Source organism: Miscanthus floridulus, chromosome 8 (assembly GCF_019320115.1).
Source record: "Miscanthus floridulus cultivar M001 chromosome 8, ASM1932011v1, whole genome shotgun sequence".
Taxonomy (NCBI): Eukaryota; Viridiplantae; Streptophyta; class Magnoliopsida; order Poales; family Poaceae; genus Miscanthus; species Miscanthus floridulus.
Genome location: NC_089587.1, coordinates 145,234,691 through 145,258,638, shown reverse-complemented (window position 1 = coordinate 145,258,638; position 23,948 = coordinate 145,234,691). Strand labels below are relative to the sequence as shown.

General features: G+C 42.3%; 1 protein-coding gene and 1 pseudogene across 1 annotated transcript; both read right to left on the bottom strand.

Annotated features, from left to right (window-relative positions):
- Positions 1-1,979: 1,979 nt before the first annotated feature.
- Positions 1,980-3,532, bottom strand: LOC136469974 (uncharacterized; annotated as a pseudogene).
- A 3,184-nt stretch (positions 3,533-6,716) lies between these two features.
- LOC136469973 (ammonium transporter 2 member 1-like) lies at positions 6,717-21,302 on the bottom strand. Its single transcript, XM_066467970.1, has 4 exons — positions 21,133-21,302; positions 7,097-7,195; positions 6,892-6,989; positions 6,717-6,796 (listed from the first exon to the last, which is right to left on the bottom strand). The coding sequence occupies exons 1-4, from the start codon at positions 21,300-21,302 to the stop codon at positions 6,717-6,719; spliced, it is 447 nt and encodes a 148-aa protein (XP_066324067.1).
- Positions 21,303-23,948: the final 2,646 nt, after the last annotated feature.

Here is a 23,948-nt window from a genome sequence, read left to right as displayed (position 1 = left end):
CTAGTGCTGGTTCATCTGGGGCTGGGGCTGGTTCATCTAGGGCTGGTACATCTAGGACTAGGGTTGCTAGTAGTTAATCTGTTATCTCTATTTTGTATCTGTCATCTATGACTATCAAGTGTGACTTGGGACCTTTGAACAATGATGGAAGAGTTATTAAGAGCTGTGCTGCACTCTTTTTCCCTTTCTAGGGTTTCTCACAAGGGTGATTTTTACCTAGAAAGGTTTTTAATGAGGCAGCATTACACAAACATCTCATTTATCTTATCTCCTCTTTTGTTTTGTTGGCTTGGATTTGGTCATTTGGAGTTTGCTAAGTTCTTGACTTAGAAGTTAGAATCTATGTGTGATCACTACTTAGTTTGTGGATGAGTGTTGGTCTGTTGTATGTGAATGAGAAGAATTTTGGAGTTTGCTTAGTTCTTTACTTAGAAGTTAGAATCAGAGAAGAATTTCTGAACAGTTTGACAATTTGTGAATATGTGATCAGTTTGACAGTTTGTGACTTAGAAGTTCTTGACTTGTGAGTTGAAATTTTGAAATTTGAATGAATGAATCTGTGCTAACTGTTGAATGAGAAGAATTTTGGGGTGACTTACAATCATCGGGCTTTGGGCCGGCCCGGCCCGCAGTTCTGGCCGTGCTTCCTGGGCTATCACGGCACAAATTTTGGCCCGTAGGGCTGTGCTTGGGCCAAAGGCTAGGCACAACGCCTGTAGGGGCATGACACGGGAGGCATGGCGTGCCGTGCTAGCATGACCGCCTGTGGGCCGTGCTTGGCCCGGGCCCATGCCAGGCCGGCCGGTTGCCCAGCTATAACTTGCCCGAATGTGGCTCCACTTCTTTGGTACTCCCTCCATACCTAGATTAGTTGTCGTTCTGGGCTCTAGGCCCATTTTCATAAAGAGTATCGCTGTTGCAGTATGCGGTTGATGCTTGACGCATTTGCCCCTAGCCAAGCCGCCCATTACGTTGCGTGTCTGTTTCGCTGCCGCATTCAATGCGCGCGTGCTCTCCTCATTCATCACCCGCATTCATCACTCGCACGCGCGCCTCCCGCGACTCCCTTCTTCTCTGTAGCCACTGCACTCTCTCCCACAGCAAGCTTGCCTCCTTCATCTCCCTTAGGACGCTTGCCGCTAGACATCGCGGTGCAGGACGTCTTGTCGGACTCCATTGCGCCGTAGGACATTGAGCCACTGGACAAAGTCAAGATGGCGCCGCAAGAGGTGCCAGACTCCATCATGCTGGACACCGTCGAGGCTTTGGACTCCGTCGATGAGGTGCTAGACTCCGTCGAGGTGGTGCAGTGTCCTCGCTACGGCACGTCCCACGCTGGCGGCGTCTTCGGCGAAGCCTGCTTCCAAGCTCACTGCGAAGCTCGCAGGTGTGCCCGTTGTGGCCTTTTTCATGAAGACTATGATCGGCCAGCAAGGTGGTTGCATAAGATGGAAAAGTTTGATTGCGAGGTCTACATTCCCAATGTGGACAAACTTCAAATGAATGGTAACACAATACTTCTTCCTGAGCACGTTGTCAAGAAGTTGGAGGAGAACTTCAATACAAAGAAGTTGGAAGAAGCAAAGATGAAGCAATAGTGCCATGCAAGAGTGGACGATGGCATACAAGATCAATAAGGTGCACAAGCTAACATACGAGTACATGCATAAAATAATTTGTTCATACAATTTGGTGCAAAAGCTAACTTGCTTCTTCTAACGGTTTCATGCAGGAAGACTAGCAAGTGCTTCAGCTAGCAAGGAAGCTTCACAAGACATTTGCATTGGCAGCCGATCTTCTCTCTCTAGTCTCTGTTTTTGCATGTGAGGAATCTTGATCTTGTTGCATCCTTTTATCTTCATGGCTTCCTTCAAAACACTTTGTAGTGTCACAAAGATCCTATTTGCTTTTGCGTGGTGAGTACTCTAGGAATGCCTACAGAAACATGTGTTCAAGAAATGAATCAATGAGTACTCCATTTAGTAGTTCAAGAAACAATGTAACAAGTGAACATGTTATCAATTTACCTGCTGCATGGCTGGAACTAAATCTTTAATTGTTTTTGCATCCTTCTTGTACTGAATAGCTTGAATAGCATGAAAAAACCCCAAGTCTAGAATGTTGAAATCCGGAGAATTGGGTGGTTGACAAATAAGCCGAATGTCAAACCCATCTTGCTTAGCAGCCTCACAAAAAACAGGATCATCCACTTTTAAATGAGAAGGTGCATTATCTTGTTGTATGAAAATTGGCTTGTGTTCACATCTTCTCTTGGCCATTTGGCCCGAATGGCAGGCAACACTTGATTTAGCATGAAATCTCTAATCACATCCCTTGTGATTGAAGTTATTGGCTTGATAACTTCTTCACCATGAAGACGGTTATGACTTCTTCTAATAGCTTGTTCATAAGTGACAAGTGGAAAACAACCGATTTTCCCATAAAAAATACACTCTCCATTTCTAAATCTTGGCCGAGCACAAACACACAAAAACATGATCCTAGGAATGTAATTCTTGTTCTTGCAAGTGCGATGTGGTTCATCTTCCTCGGGGTAGCAAGTAGTAGTTCTCAGATTTTTGAGAGAGGTAGAACCATTTCTCATCAATGAACACAAAGTCAAAAAAATCCTTAAACTTTGGATCACCAACCAAACCATGCTCAATCATGTCAATGCACCACTTCAACCTAGTCTTTTTGTTAGCATCAGTGAGGTAAGGTTTGATGCTACTAGAGTGATGCCTATGCAAACCCTTTTTCAAATACCTTTGTATCCTAGATTTGGTAATACCAAGTCTACTAGACACATCTTCTATGGTCATTCTTTGCTTGAGAGGAATGTTGCGCAATTGTTCCAAATCAAGAGGCATTGCCTTGTGGCCACATCTACCCTTCTTTAGACTAGCAACCACGACCGGAATGTTTTGAGCAAGTTGGGTTTTACCTCGCTTCCATATGCGCTGAACCGATCGAATGTGAACTCCAAATTGATCGACAACAATTCTTGTATCTTTCTTGCCTAGTTTCCCATTCTTGCTTCTAGCCAACAATGCTTGGTACACTTGTTTTCTAACTTCTTCAAGAATGTCATGCTTTGGATGGTTTACTTGAACGGGAGCTTCAACATCTTGTTCTACTAAAGGAAAAAACAAGCACATTCATAGTAATAATTAGCCACGGCATGTTGTAGCTATAGGAATAAACCAAGCACATTCATACAATACTTAGCCACGACATGTACTAGCTATAGGAAAAAAAAACTTACCGGGCAGGTTTTGTACATAATCAAAATCAACCGCACCAAACTCGTCTAGTGGCAAGTTCAAATCAAACGCTGTCCAAAAAAGCGGAAAGAAAATGAGAAACAAAACTACACGTTGTTGCTTTGAATATCAAAAAAAGAACAAACAAACTGAGTACATTACCATATGTGGTGTGATCCTCCAATATTGCCTCATTGAATGAAAGATTGTCGTCGTCATCTTCTTCTAAACGAATGTTCAAATCGAATGGATTAGCCATTGCAGTACATGGAAAGAGAAGAAGTGGAGAACGAAAGAGTGGAGCACGACACATATGAAAATAGAAGAGGTTGAGATGGAAAGGATGAAGCACCGGTTAAATAGGAAGGGGTAGATGGACAGATGCCCAGAGAAAACAAGAGCGCGCATAGTGCCATCCAACGAAAAAAGCGACAAAGAACGAGCTGTAGGCAAGCCATTCGAAACCGGAAAAAAAAACGCGCGCGAGCAGGGCAAAAACGCGCGTGCGCATGAGCAGCAACGCGCCCACACCTGACCCAGCGAGCACCATGCAAGCAAGCCCCAGCACAATGCCATGCAAAATGTCTTATGGCCATCATAAAAAAGCACGCCTACGGGGACTTGAACCGTCGACCTTCAACCTCAGGCTGCGGCGGACTAGCTACTCAAGCTACACAAGATTGTTGTAATGGTGACACCCGCAACGCTATTTAATAAGGGCAAAGGAGGAAAAATATCCCTAATTAATCACTCCTTGGTAAGCACAATCATGTCCTAAATGACAACTAATCTAGGTATGGAGGGAGTACTCACTATACAACGGTGGTTTATTTGCTGTCTGCATAGTACTACCCTTTAGTGCTTCCGTCCAATTTCACGAGGCCAGAGGGTGTTGCCGTGGTCTCGTGAAGAGACAGCCAGGGCTCGTGCTCCGAAGCGAAATTGTTCACCGGTCACCCGTTATATGATCCGCTTGGAGTCTTCGACGCTACCCTTTGATCTGCTGCGCACGGGTACCATGCGTTCCTGCCCCTACCTCAAATAAATGATGAGATATATGGAGAGACGTATGTGATTTATGAGATATATTATATTACATTAGATATATTACATTATATATAAAATATATATGATTTACTTTGAAGGATTTGTTTTTGTATCAATTAGCAACATAATGGTACACACAATGGTACATAAAAATGATATTCATGATTGGTCACGGCTATATGCAAGCATTAAATGATTTGTGGACCGTCAAATAGACAACAGCTGTCTAAGGGTCGTAAGAGCAAGTACAATAGCAGGCTGTAAGCCGACTAAATGCTGAGGTGGAGGACAGAGGAGAGGAGAGAGAGGAGAAGCGGGCTGTAAGCTTACAGTCGGCTTGGGTACAAGAACCAAGAAAGTCTTTGAGAGAGACAAGTGGACCATGTATTAACTGTAAAGAGCCAACTACTATATGAGTGGGCTGAGAGAAGACTACAAAAAACCTTACAGCCAACAAGCCAGTTGTATTATTAACCTTGCTCTAAGAGCTATTTGTTTAGTCATCTATGTTGTAAATCCCAAGAGCTTATTGCCTCTTCGTTGTACGTGCCCTTGGCCAGCAATCAATATAGAAAACCAGGAGTCTTCATCGAGGCCAGTCAATAGTCAATTAATAATGCAAGAAAACGATGAGTCTCCATCTACATAGACTCTATAAATCACCCCCGTGCAGGGACGTCAAGCCGCCGCTACTTGATCCTCAGGCCGTTGCCCGTTGCCCGTTGCCCGTTGCCCAACACTGTTCTTCATTCCGGCGCGACACTGACAGCCAAAACAATTTGCATTCAAGCCACCAATTCCTCAAACCTGATTGCCGGCAACAATCACCGTCAAAACGGTGAAATTCTCATAGTATTTTTAAATAGTAATAAAACACTACCACTAGTCATACAATATAGAAATCCTCACTAGGAGGCATTTTATAGAAAAAGTTTATACTAAATTTTGAATACTAAGACACTGAAAGAAACCCACGTCACTAGAAGAGGTCTAAAATTCTGGTTGTGAATTCCATCGTGGTATGGCATGGTTACGTCCTTCGTAAGGGCACTCCCAATACAAAAACTATAGTAGTTTCTATAGACATTAAATACACTGCCACGTAAGCATCTTGCTGAGGTGGCATAGTATTTATTGAAGAGAGTGAGGAAAAAAACAAGAATCCGAGTCTAAAGAAGAAACGACGTCTACGCGTCGCCAAAGACCGAAGAAACAGCTCTGCACCGTGTTTGGGCCGACATGGTCGTTTCTATTTGAGTTATCCACATCCCGTGCGCTTGCTTATATACGTGCGTGCGCCGTGGCCATAGCGTCGTCCTGCACCGCCGCCCGCGTCGCGTGCCGCCGCCTAGCACAGAAGCTCGCCGCCGCCATTCGCGGATCTTGCGCACCGTCGCCGTGCGCAGACCTCGCTCGGCCCCACAGAGATCGCCCGCGTCCACCCATGTAGCCCCACAGAGGTCGCGGGGAGCTCGCCATTGGGTGCCACCGCCTAGCGGGGAGCTCTTCGTGTCCGCCCGCCCAGCCCCGCGGGGAGCTCTCAGTGTCCGCCCGCCATGGACCTGGCTCGTGCGGCCGGCGTGGACCTCGCGCAACCGCCGCGCTCACTCGCCGCTCGCGCCGCCACATGAGAAGAAAGAATAAAAGGAACAGCGACGTCGGCTCCGAGGTCTATGGCATCGGTGCCGGGTACCTGGCGGGCATACGAGCCGCAGCAGCACGGTGTTCGGCGCCTTCCCAGCCTCGTCCTCCGCTGTCAGCTGCTCGTGAGCTCGCGCCGCCGCCTACGAACTCAGCTGCGTTGAGCGACATGCAGGAGTTCGTCGTGCTCCTCGGTGCCTGCCCCACCTCAACCGCTAGCCGTACTCTGACGTTCATGGAGAGCCGGAGAGGTGCTTGTTTGGCCGGCAGATGCGGAAGAAGCAAATCATCAGCTTCCCTGCTAAGTAGGCACAGAGGATCCGAATAGCAAACGGTGAATGATTGGCCAAATTTAACAGGACTCTAGTGGATAGAAAAGTTGCATGGAGAGAATAGTTTCTTGAAACAATATCCTAGGCTATGGAAATTACTCATAGTTTCTTGCATTGATCGACTATTGGTCCCAATGCAATTTCAGGTAATTTTGCAGTGAGCTGGACTGGGGCACTAGCTCCCTGTCCCCGACGTCACACACACTGGACCACCTGTGCGTCCTCCTCTATGCGACCGTGCGGGGTGGTGCATGTGCAGGATACCATATATAACACCAAGACAGTGTATACGTTTATATGCTGGCTTTTTTGATGTACAAGGTTTAATGGAAGCAACCAATCACACACCCGCCACAAACAAATTGAAAGATGAGATTTATTTTAGGGTTGGCGATGGATGCGCTCGTTGGCCGCTGCTGGAAGAAAAGCGGGATTAGCTGACGCCGTCGTCGAACTTGCTGCTCATCAGAGACAAGGTCGCGCTCGGCAGCACCCGGTTCACCTGAGGTTGCTCTGCTTGCACAAAACAATTAATCAGAGAGCACCACATGGTCATGGTGATGCATCCATCCATAAATAAATACTCCTATAGATAGATAAAAGCTTACTCTTGACGGCCTCCAGCTCCGGCGGCGTGAGCCTCGCCGGGAACCCGCTCATGACGTTCCTGTAGTTGTACACGATCGCCGTTTTCGCCTTCGCGTCACTGCACGCATCAGATAGATCATGCATCACGGATCATGATGAGGTTCCGTTCCGTTCCGACGATGGATTCATTCAGAGATCGATCGATTGCGGGGTGCACGTACGTACCTTCCGAGGGAGGCGGCGAGGATGCCGAGCTGGTAAGCCTGGCAGTCGACGCCCGGGGGGTGTGGGTCGACGTAGACGGCAGGAAATGCCGCTGCTGCACTGCACGTCCTCAAAAAAAAAAAAAACCCAAGATAATAATCTGCCAAATTTTAAAGATCTGAATACAAACTTCCACTACTAAAAAATGTTTGTAGCAATGAAATAATTTTTTTTATAGGGGCGACTGGTGATGAAGCCGTCCCTACAGTGGACGTGCTCAGGACCCATGAGACCAGCCGCCCCTACAAATGACACAGTAAGGGCGGTTAGTGATACGAGCCGTCCCTACGGGCGGCTCACTCACCAGCCACCCCCGGTGTTGCGATTTGTAGGAGCGGCCCCTACAAATGCCCCACGTATAAAACCCTACAGGCCATTCTTTCTCCTCAGGTCACTCACTTCAACCCGTGAAAAAAGGTAGGGAGGCCTTGGGCACCTTTCAAAAATTGTTCTACTAAGGGGAATGTTTTGGTCTTAAATCCTTTGGTGGAGAGGTTGTAGAAGGTAAGAAAATACTATTTCACACTTTTTTTTGAAGTTTTAATGGTTGGTTAGTGAGTAATTAGAGTTTTGCTTTTCTCTCTCTCTTCTATGGTGCTTGAGCTACTTATGAAGCAAATTAGACCCAAGTTTTGAATGTACTAGAGTAAATTAGGTAGGGGAACAATATCATACCCTTATTTGATCCATGTTTCTTGATTTTAGTGAACAATTAGTTAGTTTTATGGATGTTTCATGTGCATATAGAGTTAGATCTAGATCTAGGGTTTGGTTTTTTTTATTAATTTTGTTTTTGTAAATTTATGTTTGATAAAATTGGACTAGGGTTTGCATGAAAGATATTGTGTAAAATATTAATTGTTGCTAATTATTGTCTTTTAAATTATTTATTATAATCAACAAACATGTATTTTAATTATTTATGGATAAATAGGTCATTAATTAATTTTTCTCTACCATGGTATGTTTGTATGCTTCATGTAATTATATTTGATTTATATTCATATATATCTGAAGTATATACAATTATTCTCAAGTAATTATTAATTTAATTCATTTTTATATATATCTTAATAGGTAGTCCTTTAATGTTTTTTTTGTTGTTGTAAAAGATTGAGTACAGAAACTCTTAGATGTATGGTTCGTTAAGGTTCAAGGCAGGTTTCCGTGAAGCGGTGGATAAATTTATTGAAGCCGCAGAGAAGCATGCAACGACGTTGACAGAGAATAAGGATATAATTATTTATCCCTATAAATATTGCAAGAACCGTATGGCATGGATAGATGTGACTATCATCAGATCACATTTGATTATGCGAGGATTTATTGAGGACTACACAGTATGGATTCATCATGGTGAAATGGTTATTGTTAACGACGAGGATGAGGAGGAATACGACGATGAAACCGTAGAATCCATGTCCCAATATTTAGTAGAGCTTGATGCACAAATGGATCCCGAGTTTGACAATGAACAAGGTGGTGATGCTGGTGGTTGGGATGGTAACGACGAAGGTGGTGCCAATAATGATAGCAGAGCATGTGTCGGGGATGAAGATGATTATGAGAACATGATTCGAGCCCTTGGACTAGAGATTTTACAAAAGAGTCCGAAATATCTAGAAAATTTGAAAAGGGTGATAAAAGCATCGAAGGAGACTGTATATGGTGTTGAAAAGAACTGTCTGACACATTGGATATTGCTACATTTTATGCTTGAGCTACTTATCCTGAAGGCTAGGTACGGCTGGTCAGACTGTAGTTTCAATGATTTATTGTGTCTCCTGTCATGGATGCTGCCACAACCAAACTCAGTTCCCGCCAATACATACCAAGCGAAGAAGGTCATAAGTTCATTGACAATGGGGGTTGAAAAAAAATCCATGCATGCCCCAACCACTATATCATTTTTGTGGCAAAACGTTCAAGTCACTAGATAAATGTCCCCGGTGTGAGGCCAGCCGGTACAAGAACAATGACCTTTGCAGTGGGGACGAAGCCTCCACAGAAAAAGTGGAATAAGAAGGGTACAAAAAAGGTGGTACAAGAATCTTAGCCCCCAGAGGACACTCCATTAGGCAACGATGCAAAGCAGAGAAAAATTTCTACCTTGGTAATATGGTACCTGCCAGTGATCGACCGTTTGAGACGTATCTTCCTAAACCCTAAAGAAGCCGCACTCATGACATGGTGGGATGATGAGCGCAAGGTGGATGATGATAAGATTACACACTCGGCTAATTGTAGTTAGTGGCAAAGGATCAATGAAAAGTACAAAGAATTCAGCGATGACCCAAGGAATGTACGGTTTGGCTTGAGCACCGATGGAATGAATCCCTTCAATGAGAGGATGAGCGACCACAGCACTTGGCCAGTGATCTTGACCATGTACAATATCCCACCGTGGTTGTGTCAGAAGAGAAAGTACCTTCTCCTCACTATTCTTATTTTTGACCCTAAACAACCAGGCATTGATATAAACGTGTTTCTCGAGCCTTTGATGTAAGAAATAGAGAGGCTATGGAGGCATGGGGAGCCGATGTACGATGCGTTCTGAAAGGAGGACTTTATATGTAGAGCAATAATTTTTGTTACTACCAATGATTACCCCGCTCTGTTTGCTTTGTCTAGATAGATCAAAGAAAAGACAGGATGCTTAGTTTGCTTGGATGGTACTACATGGGTGTTTCTAGATGCATCCAAGAAGAGAGTTTACCTAAGGAACTGGTGCTTCTTAAAGACAAGTCACAAGTACTACAATAAATTATTCTTTAGATTTTATGACAACACCCCAGAGATTGAACCCCTTCCGGAGAGACGTTATAATGGAGAACACATGTACAGAATGGTAAAAAACATACGCATCGTCTATGGAAAGAAGAATCCGGATAGGACGAACAGAGATAGAAGCACACCTCCTGTCGAAGGCGCACCTTTCAAGAAACAATCGATCTTCTTTTAGTATCTGCCTTATTGGCCAGACTTGGAGGTCCCTCATGCCATTGATGCTATGCATGTATAGAAGAATGTCTTTGAGAGTCTTATTGCTACCTTGATGGACACAAGCAAGTCAAAGAATGGTCTGAAATTATGGAAAGACATGGTGTAGCTAAACGTGATACCACAGCTTCACCCGGTACCTAAGGCTAATGGAAAATACACTCGGTCCACGACGTGCTTCAACCTAACACTAGAAGAGAAGAGAGCTATATGTACTTTCCTGAGGGGGGTCAAAGTCCCGACTAGGTTTTCAGTAAATGTGAAGAAGCTAGTGTCAATGAAGTACTTATCAATAACACACTACAAGGCTCACGATTGTCATGTGATGCTGACAGTGTTTCTACCTATTGCAATCAGGGCTATAAAGCTAGAGTTCTTGAAAATAGCCATCACCCGCATGTGTTACTTCTTTTCGAAGATCTTACAGAAGACGATTGGCAAGGAAGAGCTGAGTGACCTACATGAATTTGTTGTGGAGACACAAAACCAACTAGAGATATGTTTACCTCCTGCTTTTTTTGATATAATGTCACATCTCTTGATTCACATGGTTCATCAGATACAGGTGCTAGGCCCTTGCTACTTGCATGAAATGTGGTTATACGAGAGGTTCATGTCGGTTCAAATCTGATATGTGCATAATCAAGCATACCCAGAGAGCTTCATGATAGAGGGTTACAGTACTAAAGAAGTCATCGAGTGCTGTCAAGAGTACCTAAAAGTACAAAAAGAGATTAGTAAACCCGACTCTCATCATAAGGGTAGGCTGGCTGGGAAGGACACCAGTGGTAGAAAAGTGTTCATCGGCCATGATTATAAAGAAGTGAGTGAGGCATATTACAGTGTCTTGCAGAGTACACAACTGATGCAACCGTACATTGATGAACACTTGGCTATCATTATGGCAGAGAGAAATGGTCATTTAGATGATTGGGTCATGAAACAGCACAAGCAATGACTAACTACATGGTTGAAGGACCAAAACATATCGCCTGGAGAAACCATAGACTCTATTACCATTAGTTGGTTGGCAGAGGGGCCATCGAGACAAGTGACACCTTAAAAAGCTTATGATATCAATGGGTACACGTACTATACCCCCACAAATGATAGTAAATATGTGAACCAAAACAACAGCGTTCGAATAGAAGCTCTCAATGGAGTGGGGCGAAAGATCCAATACTTTGACATCATTGAAGAGATATGGAAACTTGACTATGGAAGGGATATAACGGTGGCCCTGTTTCGATGCCGCTGGATCAAACAACACAAACTGAACAAGATCGGATTGAGAGTCCTAGACCTCGATAATCTAGGCTACCAAGATGACCCTTGGGTGCTCGCCTCACGTGTCGCACAAGTTTTCTATATGCCTGACCCACAAAGTAACCTCCCCCCGAAGAAGACAAAGCACGTGGTTGCCTCCGGGAAACAACACATTATCAGAGTTGATGGCGTGGATGATGTTGAAGCTTACAATAACTACAATAAGATATCGCTATTCACAGACTTTCCTAAGAAGATCAGTGTTATGGAAAAGAACCTGCCCAAAGGCATATTGCCATAGGAACAAAAACGTGTCAAGGGAAAAGTCGTTATAGTGGGCTAGCTAGTTGTTGAATGTAGAGTGTTTGTGTAAGTATGTGTGTTTGTAAGACTTCATTTATGCATGTGTGTAAGACTATATATTTATGTATGTGTGTGAGACTATATATTTATGTATGTGTGTGAGACTACATTTATGCATGTGTGTGAGACTACCCGTTGCAACATCCAGATGAACCTACAACAACATCCACTCTATTACTACTAAAACAGCTGTAACACGCAGACACTTGAAATATGCACTTATTACTACTACAACATGTTCGGACTACTATTGAAACACTTAAAACAAGCACTTAACACTTTATGAAATGAAGAAATGACCAAAATAAAAGTTAGAGATCTTGATGAGTTATACAACTTTTTATATTCATCACCTTTACGGCCGAAATCATTTAGTGGTTGAAAATCAGGTTTGAAGTTGTCATTTTCTGAAATTCAAAATTTGAATTGTACAAAATTAGTGACAAAGATAGATGGCCAGACTAAAATGATAGAGCATGATTTTAGAAAATTTTAGGGAAAAAAGCCATCACATTTGGAGTTTGTATGAGGAAGAAAAACTAGTTACAAGTTTCAGCCACAGATTAAAAAAGAAATCACACTTGTTCATCATTGATCATCATGAATAGTTATGATTTTTCTTTTTAATCTCTGGGTAAAATTTGTAACTAGTCTTTCTCCCTTATACTAACTCCAAATGTGATGATTTTTTCCTAAAATTTTCTAAAATCATGTCCTATCATGTTATTGTTTTGATTTGGTCATTCTTTTTGTTTGACTAAGTTTGAGCAATTCAAGATTTCAAATTTAAAAAAATAACAAGTTCTAACAAGATTTTAAAATACCAAATGATTTCGGCTGAAAAAGTGATGAATACCAAATATGTATAACTCATCAAGATCTACAACTTTTATTTTGGTTATTTCTTCATCTGACAAAGTGATAGTAAACATTGTTCACAAATCAACATGTCTCGCGTATAGTTTATGAAACTATGAACGATATATGAATTTGTGAACAATGTTTACTAATACTTTGTCAAATAAAGAAGTGACCAAAATAAAAGTTGTAGATAGTAATGAGTTCAACAACTTTTATGTTCACCACTTTTGTAGTTGAAATCATTTAAGGTTTCAAAATCTTGTTTGAAGTTGTCATTTATTAAAATTCAAAATTTAAACTATTTAAATTTAGTCAAATAAAAAGATGGCCAAAATATAAGTTGTACATCTTGATGAGTTCTACAATTTTGGTATTCAGGAGTTTTTCAGCTAAAATCATTTAGTGTTTCAAAATCTTATTTGAAGTTGTCATTTTCAGAAATTCAAATTTTGAATCGTTCAAAGTTCATCACATGAAAAGATGACAAAAATAAAAGTTGTACATCTTGATGAGTTGTACAACTTTTATAGTCATGACTTTTTCAGTTGAAATCATATACTCTTTCAAAATATTATTTCAAGTTGTAATTGTTTGAATTTCAAATTTTGAATTATTCAAACAAAGTCACGTGACAAGATGACCAAAAAAAGTTGTATATATTGATGAGTTGTACAACTTTTATGTTTACAATATTTTCATTTTAGGTCATTTAATATCCCAAAATTGTAGTCGAAGTTTTAAAATTCAAAATTTTAATTTTTGATTTTTTTATTTTCTATATAGCAAATTGTTTTTATATATATTTGTGCATATATAAAATAATACAAAATATTATATACATTTACTTTGTATTTTTGTGAAATAAAAAATATATAATTAATAATTTAATAAAATGGAAAATATTTGTAGGGGCAGCTATTTCAGAAACCGCCCCTACAAATGCATTTATAGGGGCGGCTGGTGTTTTAAGACGCCCCTACAAATCATCTTGGGTATATAAGCACGGTCGCTCGGGGGCCGAAATTTTATAAGTGTTGGGCGCTCTCTTCTTCCTCCCAACGCTGTCAGAGTGCCAATTTTTCCCCACAGTCGTCGCCTCCCTGACCTCTCCCGACGTCGGCGCCCACTCTCCGCACCTCCAGGCCACAGCTCGACATCCCTAGGCCACCACGACGCTGCACGACCCATCTCCACGGTGGCTAGGGTTTTAGAGCCCTCGACCGGCTGACCCGCCGCCTCCTCCCCATCTCCGACCTCAAGCTCCACCAACCCGCTCCATCCCCCGGGCTGCCAAGCAAGTTAGAGTTTGCTGCCGTGCTATCCACATCCACGACCTAGTCCGCTGCCGCCTCGTTTCTGACCTTGAGGTGCCACGAGCCTGCTCCCTGACCTCCCATGGCCTAGGTGCTCGTGCGCTCCGGCGTCCGTGCTCCCTCCCCCGGCGAGCGGCCATGGTGCCCAAGCTCTCCGGCGTCCATGCTCCTTCCCAAGCATCCATGCTCCCTCCCCCGGCTAGCAGCTGAAAGGTCCTAATGGCTAGAGGGGGTGAATAGCCTATTAAAAATTTCTACAACAACACTTAGCAAACCGGTTAGACAATTATGAGGCGAAACAAGTGTTGCGCTAGCCTACTAAAATTGCAAGCCACCTACCACAATTCTAGTTTATATAGTTTCTATCCACACAATAGCTATGTCACTACGCTAAGTTAGTGCACTCTCAAATACTAACTAAAGAGCCACACTAACTAAATTAACAAGCTCTCACAACTAGCTACACTAAAGAGCTTGACAACTAGTTTGCGGTAATATAAAGAGAGTGAGGAAGATGGTTATACTGCCGTATCAAGAAAGGAGCCAATCAATTACAATAATGAATACCAATAAAGACCAATCACCTCGGAATCAAACGACGACACAATGATTTTTTATCGAGGTTCACTTGCTTGCCGGCAAGCTAGTCCTCGTTGTGGCGATTCACTCACTTGGAGGTTCACATGCCAAACCATCAATAGGGTGCCGCACAACCAACACAAGATGAGGATCACACAAGCCACGAGCAATCCAGTAGAGTACCTTTTTGGCTATCCACCAGGGAAAGGTCAAGAACCCCTCACAATCACTATGATCGGAGCTGGAGACAATCACCAACCTCCGCTCGATGATCCTCGCTGCTCCAAGCCGTCTAGGTGGCGGCAACCACTAGGAGTAACAAGCGAATCCCGCAGCGAAACACGAACACCAAGTGCCTCAAGATGCAAACACTCAAGCAATACACTTGGATTCACTCCCAATCTCACAAAGATGTTGAATCTATGATGGAGATGAGCGAGAGGGCTTTGGCTAAGCTCACAAGGTTGCTATGTCAATGCAAATGGCAAAGAGAGTGAGCTAGAGCCGGCAATGGGGATTAAATAGAAGCCCCCACAAAATAGAGCTGTTGTACCTCTTCACTAGGCACTGCTTGGGGTGACCAGATGCTCTAGTCAGATCGACCGGACGCATGCTGCCAGCATTCGGTCAATGGATGGCTACCACGTCATCCCTCTCTTCAAATACTGAGCGCCCGATCCCAATGGTCAAGTGATGACCGGATGCAACACAGTGCCATGACCGGACATAGGACCCCAGCATCCAGTCACTTGTAGTAAGGTTCCAACTACGATCGGACGTGTTAGTTTGATCATGACCGAACGCAGGAACCCAGCGTTTGGTCATTTCTAGTAAGCCTCCACTCGTGACTGGACGCGTCTAGTCATGCCCGAGCAGACTCACCCAATGTCTGGTCACACTCTGTCTCCTCTATGCGCTGCCACGTCAGCAGGACTAGACGCATGCCGCCAGCGTCCGGTCATGAAGTGACCCAGCATCTGGTCGAAGACCGACGCCAGCATCTTCACAGCTTCCATTGACCGGACGCTCTGGTCCAGTTGAGACTAGCGTTCGGTGCACTCTGTGAAACCCTGTCTTTTCTGTACAGGGCGCCGGTGGCACCATCGGACACTCTGCCAGTGAAGTTTCTAACCCTTTATTAAATGTGCCAACCACCAAGTGTATCACCTTGTGCATATGTATTAGCATATTTTCATAAATGTTTTCAAGGGTGTTAGCACTCCACTAGATCCTAAATGCATATGCAATGAGTTAGAGCATCTAATGGCACTTTGATAACCGCATTTCGATACGAGTTTCACCTCTCTTAATGGTACGACTATTGATCCTAAATATGATCACACTCACTAAGTATCTCAATCACTAAAATAAAATGGCTCCTACCACTTATACCTTTGCCTTGAGCCTTTTGTTTTTCTCTTTCTTCTTTTTAAGTCCAGGCACTTGATCATTACCATGGCATCACCATCATCATGTCATGATCTTCATTTGCTTCACCATTTAGAATGTGCTACCTATCTTATGATCACTTTGATAAACTAGGTTAGCACTTAAGGTTTTATCAATTCACCAAAACCAAACTAGAGCTTTCAGTAGCCCCGGTGCCCATTAGGGTCCAACATCCGCAGACCTCGAATGGCGGGCGGCCTGGCTGCCCGTGCTCTCCGGCGTCCACGCACCTTCACCGACGTCCGCGCTCCTCCATAGCTTTCCCTACACCTGATAGGTTCGGATCCACCACTGCTGTTGCTCGCTGCTTGCTGCTCCATCACTTGTTCCTAATAGGTTCGGATCCACAACCTTTTTTAGTGTAAATGGACTAAATTTTTTCTTATCAAGCTTCTTCCTTTTATCTGTTCCTTCTGCTGCAATACAATTAGAAATGCTATTTGGTACTGAATATAAGCAGTGTTTATATTTCATTTGGGGGGTGTAGTGCTGCAATCTGAACAGATCTGTTGTCTCTAAACCAATATTTCTTTTTTTGCTACTGCTGCAATCTGAATCAATCTATTATATAGAATCATAGCTATTGTCTCTAAACCAATATGTAGACATCAATGTAACTTGGGAGGACCAATTCTTTAGTTAGTTTTATGCCTTTCACCCTCTCAGTACCTATCCAAGACAGTAATGGAGCTTCTTTTTGAAAAGAAACTTCTATTTTGATATGCATTCTCTGTAGTTTGGTGCACTTAGTGCAATAGCAACCCTAGAGCACTATGTGTTTGGTCAGGTTAATTGGAAGGTTTTTTAAAATTCCGTGTCGGCATCCTGACTTGGAGTTCGACTTGAACTTGCTAACTGATGCGAGCAGTTTAGTATGCAGCCTATGGAAGCATGTCAAAAGACTCTGTGCACTGAGAACTACTATGTCCTGATGGCTGATGGATTGGCTGATGGAATGCAATCCTAGTAGCTCATGAGATGGCAGCTATGACATTGTTACCACAGATCTATGTTCGGGAGTAACTGACATGCACATATACTTTGTTGTTCATTTAGTAAATCAGAAAGGAAAACGTTGTTAACTTTTTTAGTAGCTCTAGTTTTCTGTTGCCGTTATTTTTCCTGGCTGAATGAGCATGTTTGCCTTATTGGTAGTTTTGGGGCCTCTACCACCAGCCTCTTTAGGCTTGCTTGACAGATAAATTTTTCCACCGAATTATGGGTCAGCAGCTAAAAAATTATTTGTGCAAGAATTTTTACTTTTTGCAATAGCAGCTAAAAATTATCAAATTCTTATCCATTCTATAGAACATACTGTGCATTTGGTTGTGGTGTGCATACTGTTTTGAGATTTCAGTGCTGTATGGACTTTGAACCAACTTGAATTTAGTAGCTGACCAGCTGTCATGATTATGCCAAATAATTAAGGTTATTTATTCAATTATGACAAATTAACGCCCTATTCTAAACTGGGGCCGTGTGTGGTTCATCTTTTATTTTCAGATTGAGAAGTCATTTTGCAATTGTGTTGTTTTCTACGCTATATTCTTGTCTCTATCTAATTTTGTAGAAATTTACGGTATGTCTACAGTCATGCTCTTAACCCAGCAGTCTCATCATCGGAAAGCTATTCAGCTATCAACTGGAGCCACACAAGTGTCAAAAAACAGATTAAATTCAACATGTAGTGCATATCCTAGTGTCTTGAACTGAACACCAAATCCTAGATCTATGAATAGAAATGTCAAAAAGTACAATATAAGTGTTCAACCATTAAAAACACTGATCCTTTGTATTCGATCCTAAGTCTATGAAATTAATAATCTACGACATACATGTTAATACGGCAAGTGATTTTGGCTCACCTCTTTAACTTACTTTGGTTACTACAACCTTCCGCTCTGCTGGCTAAGTTCTTCCTTCCTCCTCTTTCCTTAAAATATACTATAACTGTAAATGTCTACTCAACATATAATAATACTTACATTTTTGCAAGGCAAGATGTCCTTTCGTATTTCTATCTTGATACATGTTGATCGTCTAGAGCATCACAACGGCCCCCTACTTATAAGCAGCTGTTGTTTTTTACCACCTTTCCTATCCTCTATGTTTGGAAAGCAGTAGCTACTTTTTTATACCTTTTCCTCTCTATGTTTGTTAAGCAGTTGTTGCTTTTTTGACAAATCTACCCTCTCCTCTCCTCTCCTCTCCTTTGTTTTGCTAATGATGAAATTATCCAAGCCATACATTATATGGAATATGAGCTGATGATCAAGAACTTGTGAGGAACTTGGCATCATTACCAGTCGCCCCTACTATCTTTTTCTATATGCTCACTGTTTTTTATATATGCTCACTATGTTTATGATGCCTTTATGCTCCAAGTTCTTTATCAAATGATGATTGACATGTTTCTGAGGCCTCTACCTCTACTTCTACTGCTACTATTACTACTTGTTTTGTGAGTTAGTTTGAACTTGATTGATGGCTATTTTCTTCACTTCCACTAGGAAATGGACACTTGCTATGTTGTTTTCAACGGGAAGAAACTTGGGATTTACATGTCTTGGCATGAGGCTAGTGAACATGTGCTTAGGTTCAAAAATGCTATACACAAGAAGTACAACAACTATGACCATACACTTAGAGATTTCAATGCCTATGTTGGAACAACAACTACCTCCCCTAATCTGGTCCCAACTGATTGTGGTGAAAGCATCCCCCTCAAAGTGGTAAGAGTGGTTCTTGCAAGAATGTGGTGATTATTAGTCTGTTGGTGATGGTGTTTGGACTTTAGATGAGGCTTTCCATGAGCTGCTAATGCAACTGCAATACTTAGGCCTATGATGACACAATTAGATGATCGATGTAATTGGATAACATAATTGTATGATGATTTAATTATGGTGTCTGAGGCCTATTAGTTTGGATAACACTAATTTATGTTATCGACGATATTTTGGTTGTAATGCAACATTATCTATTAATAATACTGATGCTACTTTGTAGACCCTCCTCTCCTAGTCCTACTACTTCTACTCTTCTCCTCTCCTGTTCTCTGCTCCTACTTCTTCTACTCCTCTCATCTCATGTTCCTCTACTATAACTGTTTTCCTTGACATAAATTTAGGAGAAGATATGGCCGAACTCCCTTCGCCGTATCTGCCAAATAATTATGTGTATGATCTGGGCGTCCAACCAACATTGGGGAGGGCAAACAACCCATATTCAAGCATAGTAAGTAACATGTTTTAAAGACACCTCTATAGATATTTTGTTCTGATATATATAATTCTTAAATGTAGACAATTCATCCTATACCATGGTTCAGAGAGACACTCTCAAATTTTGGGGTTGATTTCCTCAATGTTGGTACATTCCTTATAGATGGTCGACTCAAGCAATGTCGAACTGACTTTTCTATTCTCGCTAGGGCGGGTAACCAACAAGGTATGGTTTTATACATCGATAGGAAGAGCAGCGGTCAACCTCATGACATTACTGCACACAAATATGCTATGCAAGCATGTTTAAGGGTGCTTCAAAATATTGGGTACAATATTCCTACATACTCCTCCATGAGGATTGCTGCTTTGAATGTGGGCTTCCACCATGATATTGGACTATTTTGTGCACAGCTTGCTGAGGACAACATGAATGATGTGGTCAGTTTCATAACTTATATCCAGATTAATTGTTATATCTATATATATACATGGTTCTGATAACCACATTTTTTCCAACACTTGCAGATTCAGAAGAACGACGTAACATATGCAAGTTGTAGCTTTGAAGCCATTTTAAACCAGGCCATGTATCACTTGGGTCATTATAAATGGGAATATGGTGGCCCTGTTCTCACTTCATAGGGAATCTAGGAAAAATTATTATGACTAGGAGTGAAGATTCTCGACCAATGCTAATCGTCATCAGTAGACCTTGTGAACGATCTCGTAAAGCAAGGGAGAGTGCACTAGTAAATACATTACTCTACATCAATGACATTTTGGCATATGAAATGAATGATTTGTACTTCTCCGAGTACGTGGTACGACGTTAGAAAATTATAGGAAGTTAAATTATTGTTAGTTGTAATAATGAACTGATTTAAATTATTATGGTTTGTAATGAACAAATTTAAATAATTATGTGTTTGTAATGAATGGGTTTGTAATGAAGTAATTTAAATTATTTGTGTTTGTAATGCATATATCTTCTTGTCAATTAGTTGTTGATATAATGTCCTTGTGAATTATATATTATATATATATATGTATATATGTTCTAGTCATATTTAAATTTCCAAATTTCAAATTTTTTGGTGCGAAAATGTACTGTAGGGGCGGCTGGTGTTACAACTGCCCCTACAAATTATTTTTGTAGAGGCGGCTGCTGTTATCAACCGCCCCTACAAATACAATTATAGGGGCGGCTGGTGACACAAGCCACCTCTACAAATCGATTTGTAGGGGCGGCTTGGGAACTGCCTCTACAAACCCTTGATTTGTAGAGATAGTGTGGTAGGGGCGGCTGGCAAAACCGCCTCTACAAACCATCGTCAGCCGCCCCTACAAATGCTTACTGTAGTATTGTTCTACTTTGATGATCGATTACATGCGTGCATGTAAATTCACATGTCTCTCATCTATAGAAAGTATTACAAGGAGAAAAAGGAACGTATTTTACAATTTAATTAAATGCACAAGCCACATTTGATTCAGAAGAAGGAAGAACAACGAACAATGCCTAGTCATGGATGGTCATCAACACAAGGCATGGATGGATGGATGGATGGATGGAGCAATATACATGGTCATTGAGCAACATTAACAATGCACAACTAGCAACTAGCTAGTTCAATTCAGGGTCGTGCGCACGGGCGCGACGGTGGGGGCGCCATGCGGGACGTGCTCTATGATGTCGTAGAGCTCGCCGTCACCCTAGAGCACATACGCCTCCTCGCCATGGATGGCGTCATCACCGACCTCGAGCTTGTCCTCGGTCATGTGCAGCGGGACAACGGCGTTGATGGTGACGCAGATGATCGAGGTGATGGCCTCGTTCCATCAGATGATGAAGAGCATGCCCACCAGCTGCTTGCCGAGATACGCGCCACTACCATAGAAGGCGCCCTAGGAGTTGGTGACGGGTAGGAAGAGCGCGCACAGGGTGGGGTCAGCGAGGAGCCCCGTGAGCAGGCCACCTAGGAGCCCCACCAGGCCGCGCATGTGGATGATGCCTAGCGTGTCATCCACGTGCTTCAGCAGCGGAGACCGCTTGTGCAGGATCATCATCGTGTACCACAGGACGCTGCCGGGCAGCACGCCCATCACCATGGCTGCCCACCCCTGTGATAGATCATTAGGATCGACTAGCAGCAGATCTAGCGTGTATGAATTTGAATTTAGGATATGATAAATGCTAGAATATGAACTAGTGCTAGGAAATAGAGAGAGAGAGAGAGAGGGATGCGGTGTTAGCAAACCATCAATCGCCTTATAGGCAAACAAGCTTGCCATGGCATCGGTGTCGGCGACGCGGTAAATGCATAGAGTAGCAGTGGAGTCTAGCGATGGTGTGGACGTTGTAGTGGAGACACTATCGTAAAGGCGGTAGTGAAGATGCGGTGGTGGTGGCTTCCTATCACTGGCAGCGCCCTCTCTCTAGACCGACTTAGGGTTAGGATGTAGGTGGGGTTTGTGGCGGCTCAGGTGAACCTCGTGCCTTGTGCTTTGGCCCCCACCTGCTTTTTATGGTGTTGTGCGACGGGGGCCCACCAACCATAGATGGGGTTGGGCGCCCCCGATCAGGGCACGGATCAAGGGCCTAATTGGCCATTGGGCCAAGTTGATAGAGATCAACCTAACATTCTCCCCCTTGATCTCACCTTATGACTTAAACTTAACTTACTTTATCTTTTTCTCATTCCATCATAGATCAGTGCATAGAGAGTGCCTCATCATCACCGTTAGTTGCCATTAGATTAACTACTACAATGCACCTCTTTGTTTTGAAACAGATTCTCATCTAGGCCCTTATTGTCCAGGAATCATAGGCTTTCCCTTAAACCCATGCCGGCTAAGTATTCTCTGAACACGTTGGGTGGTAAGCCTTTTGTAAGCGGATCCGTGAGCATCTTTTCTGTACTTATATGCTCAAGACTAATTATATGATCCCAGACTTTGTCTTTCACAACATAATACTTTATGTCAATGTGTTTGGCAGCACCACTTAACTTATTGTTGTGAGCATAACATACTACTAGATTATTATCACAGTATAACTTTAGTGGCTTATGTATGTCGTCTACCACTTTCAACCCAGGCATGAACTTCTTCAGCCAATTTACCTGCCTTATGGCCTCATAACATGCTACAAACTCAGCATATATCATAGATGATGTAGTGACGGTTTGCTTTGAGCTTTTCCATAATATAGCTCCTCCTGCGAGAGTGAATATATATCCTGACATGAATTTTCTATCATCTCTCGTGTAATCTGAATCCATATATCCCTCTATGTGTAGGGAATCAGATCTTCTATATGTTAGCATGAGACCTTTTGTGCCTTGCAAGTAACGCAAAACTTTCTTTACTAGTCTCTAGTGTTCTATTTCTAGATTACTCTGATATCTGCCAAGTAACCCGGTAACAAATGCTAAGTCAGGACGTGTACATACTTGAGCATACTATAAACTTCCAATAGCTGAAGCATATGGAACCGCTTTTATTTGATCGAGCTCATATTGGTTCCTCGGACATTGAAATTCCCCAAATCTATCGTCCTTGACTATGAGAGCAGGTGAAGGCTTACAATTTTGCGTACTATATTTCTTTAGAACCTTTTCTAAGTATGTCTTTTGTGATAGTCCTAAAACCCCCTTTTCTCTATCTTGGTGAATCTCTATTCCTAGAACGAACGAAGCTTCACCAAGATCCTTCATATCAAACTTCGAGGACAAGAACTTCTTCGTTTCTAGTAGTATATTAACATCACTACTAGCAAATAAGATGTCATACGCATATAAGATTAGGAAAATGTATTTTTGATTCTTGAACTTTGCATAAACACAATTGTCCTTTACATTTTCTTGAAACCCAAACTTCCTTATTGTACTATCAAACTTTAAATACCACTGTCTTGATACTTGTTTTAATCCGTAAATGGATTTCTTTAGGCGACATCCCATACGTTCTTTTCCTTCCACAACAAAACCTTTTGGTTGTGCTATGTAAATATTTTTCTCTAAATCCCTATTTAGGAACTTCATCTTTACATCGACCTGATGTAATTCTAAATCGTAATGTGCTACAAGTACCATTATAATTCTAAAAGAATCCTTAGATGAGACTGGAGAAAATGTCTTATTGTAATCTATGCCTTCTCTTTGCGTGAAGCCTTTCGCCATAAGTCACGCTTTAAATCTTTCTATGTCTCTTTTGGAGTCATGTTTAGTTTTGTAGACCCATTTACAGCCTACTATCTTGGCTCCTTTAGGAATTATTTCTAAGTCCCAACACCATTGGTATTCATTGATTTTATTTCATCTTGCATGGCTTCAAGCCACTTTGATGATTGAGCGCTTCTCATGGCTTCTTCAAATGAGGTGGGATCACCCTCTATTTGAAATTCTTTACATTCATAGACTTCGTAGTCATCAGGAATGGCTGATCTCCTAACTCTTTGAGACCTTCTAGGTGCCTTATTAGTTGACACTTGTTCTATATGGGGCTGTTGTTGCTCTTCCTCATGTGTGACAATGGGTTCTATGGGATCTTGAACGATAGGTTCCTCATGTTCATTTATTGTTGCCACAAGAGAACTAACAACAGGTGTTGTTACTAGAGTGTCATGAACTATTGGTACAACAACAATGGGTAGCATGAAGAATGGTTCCTGAACCATCGGAGTGGGCACGTATGTCTGCTTCTCTTATAAATTAATTTCTTGCGCTACCATGCTCCCCTTGACCATATCATCCT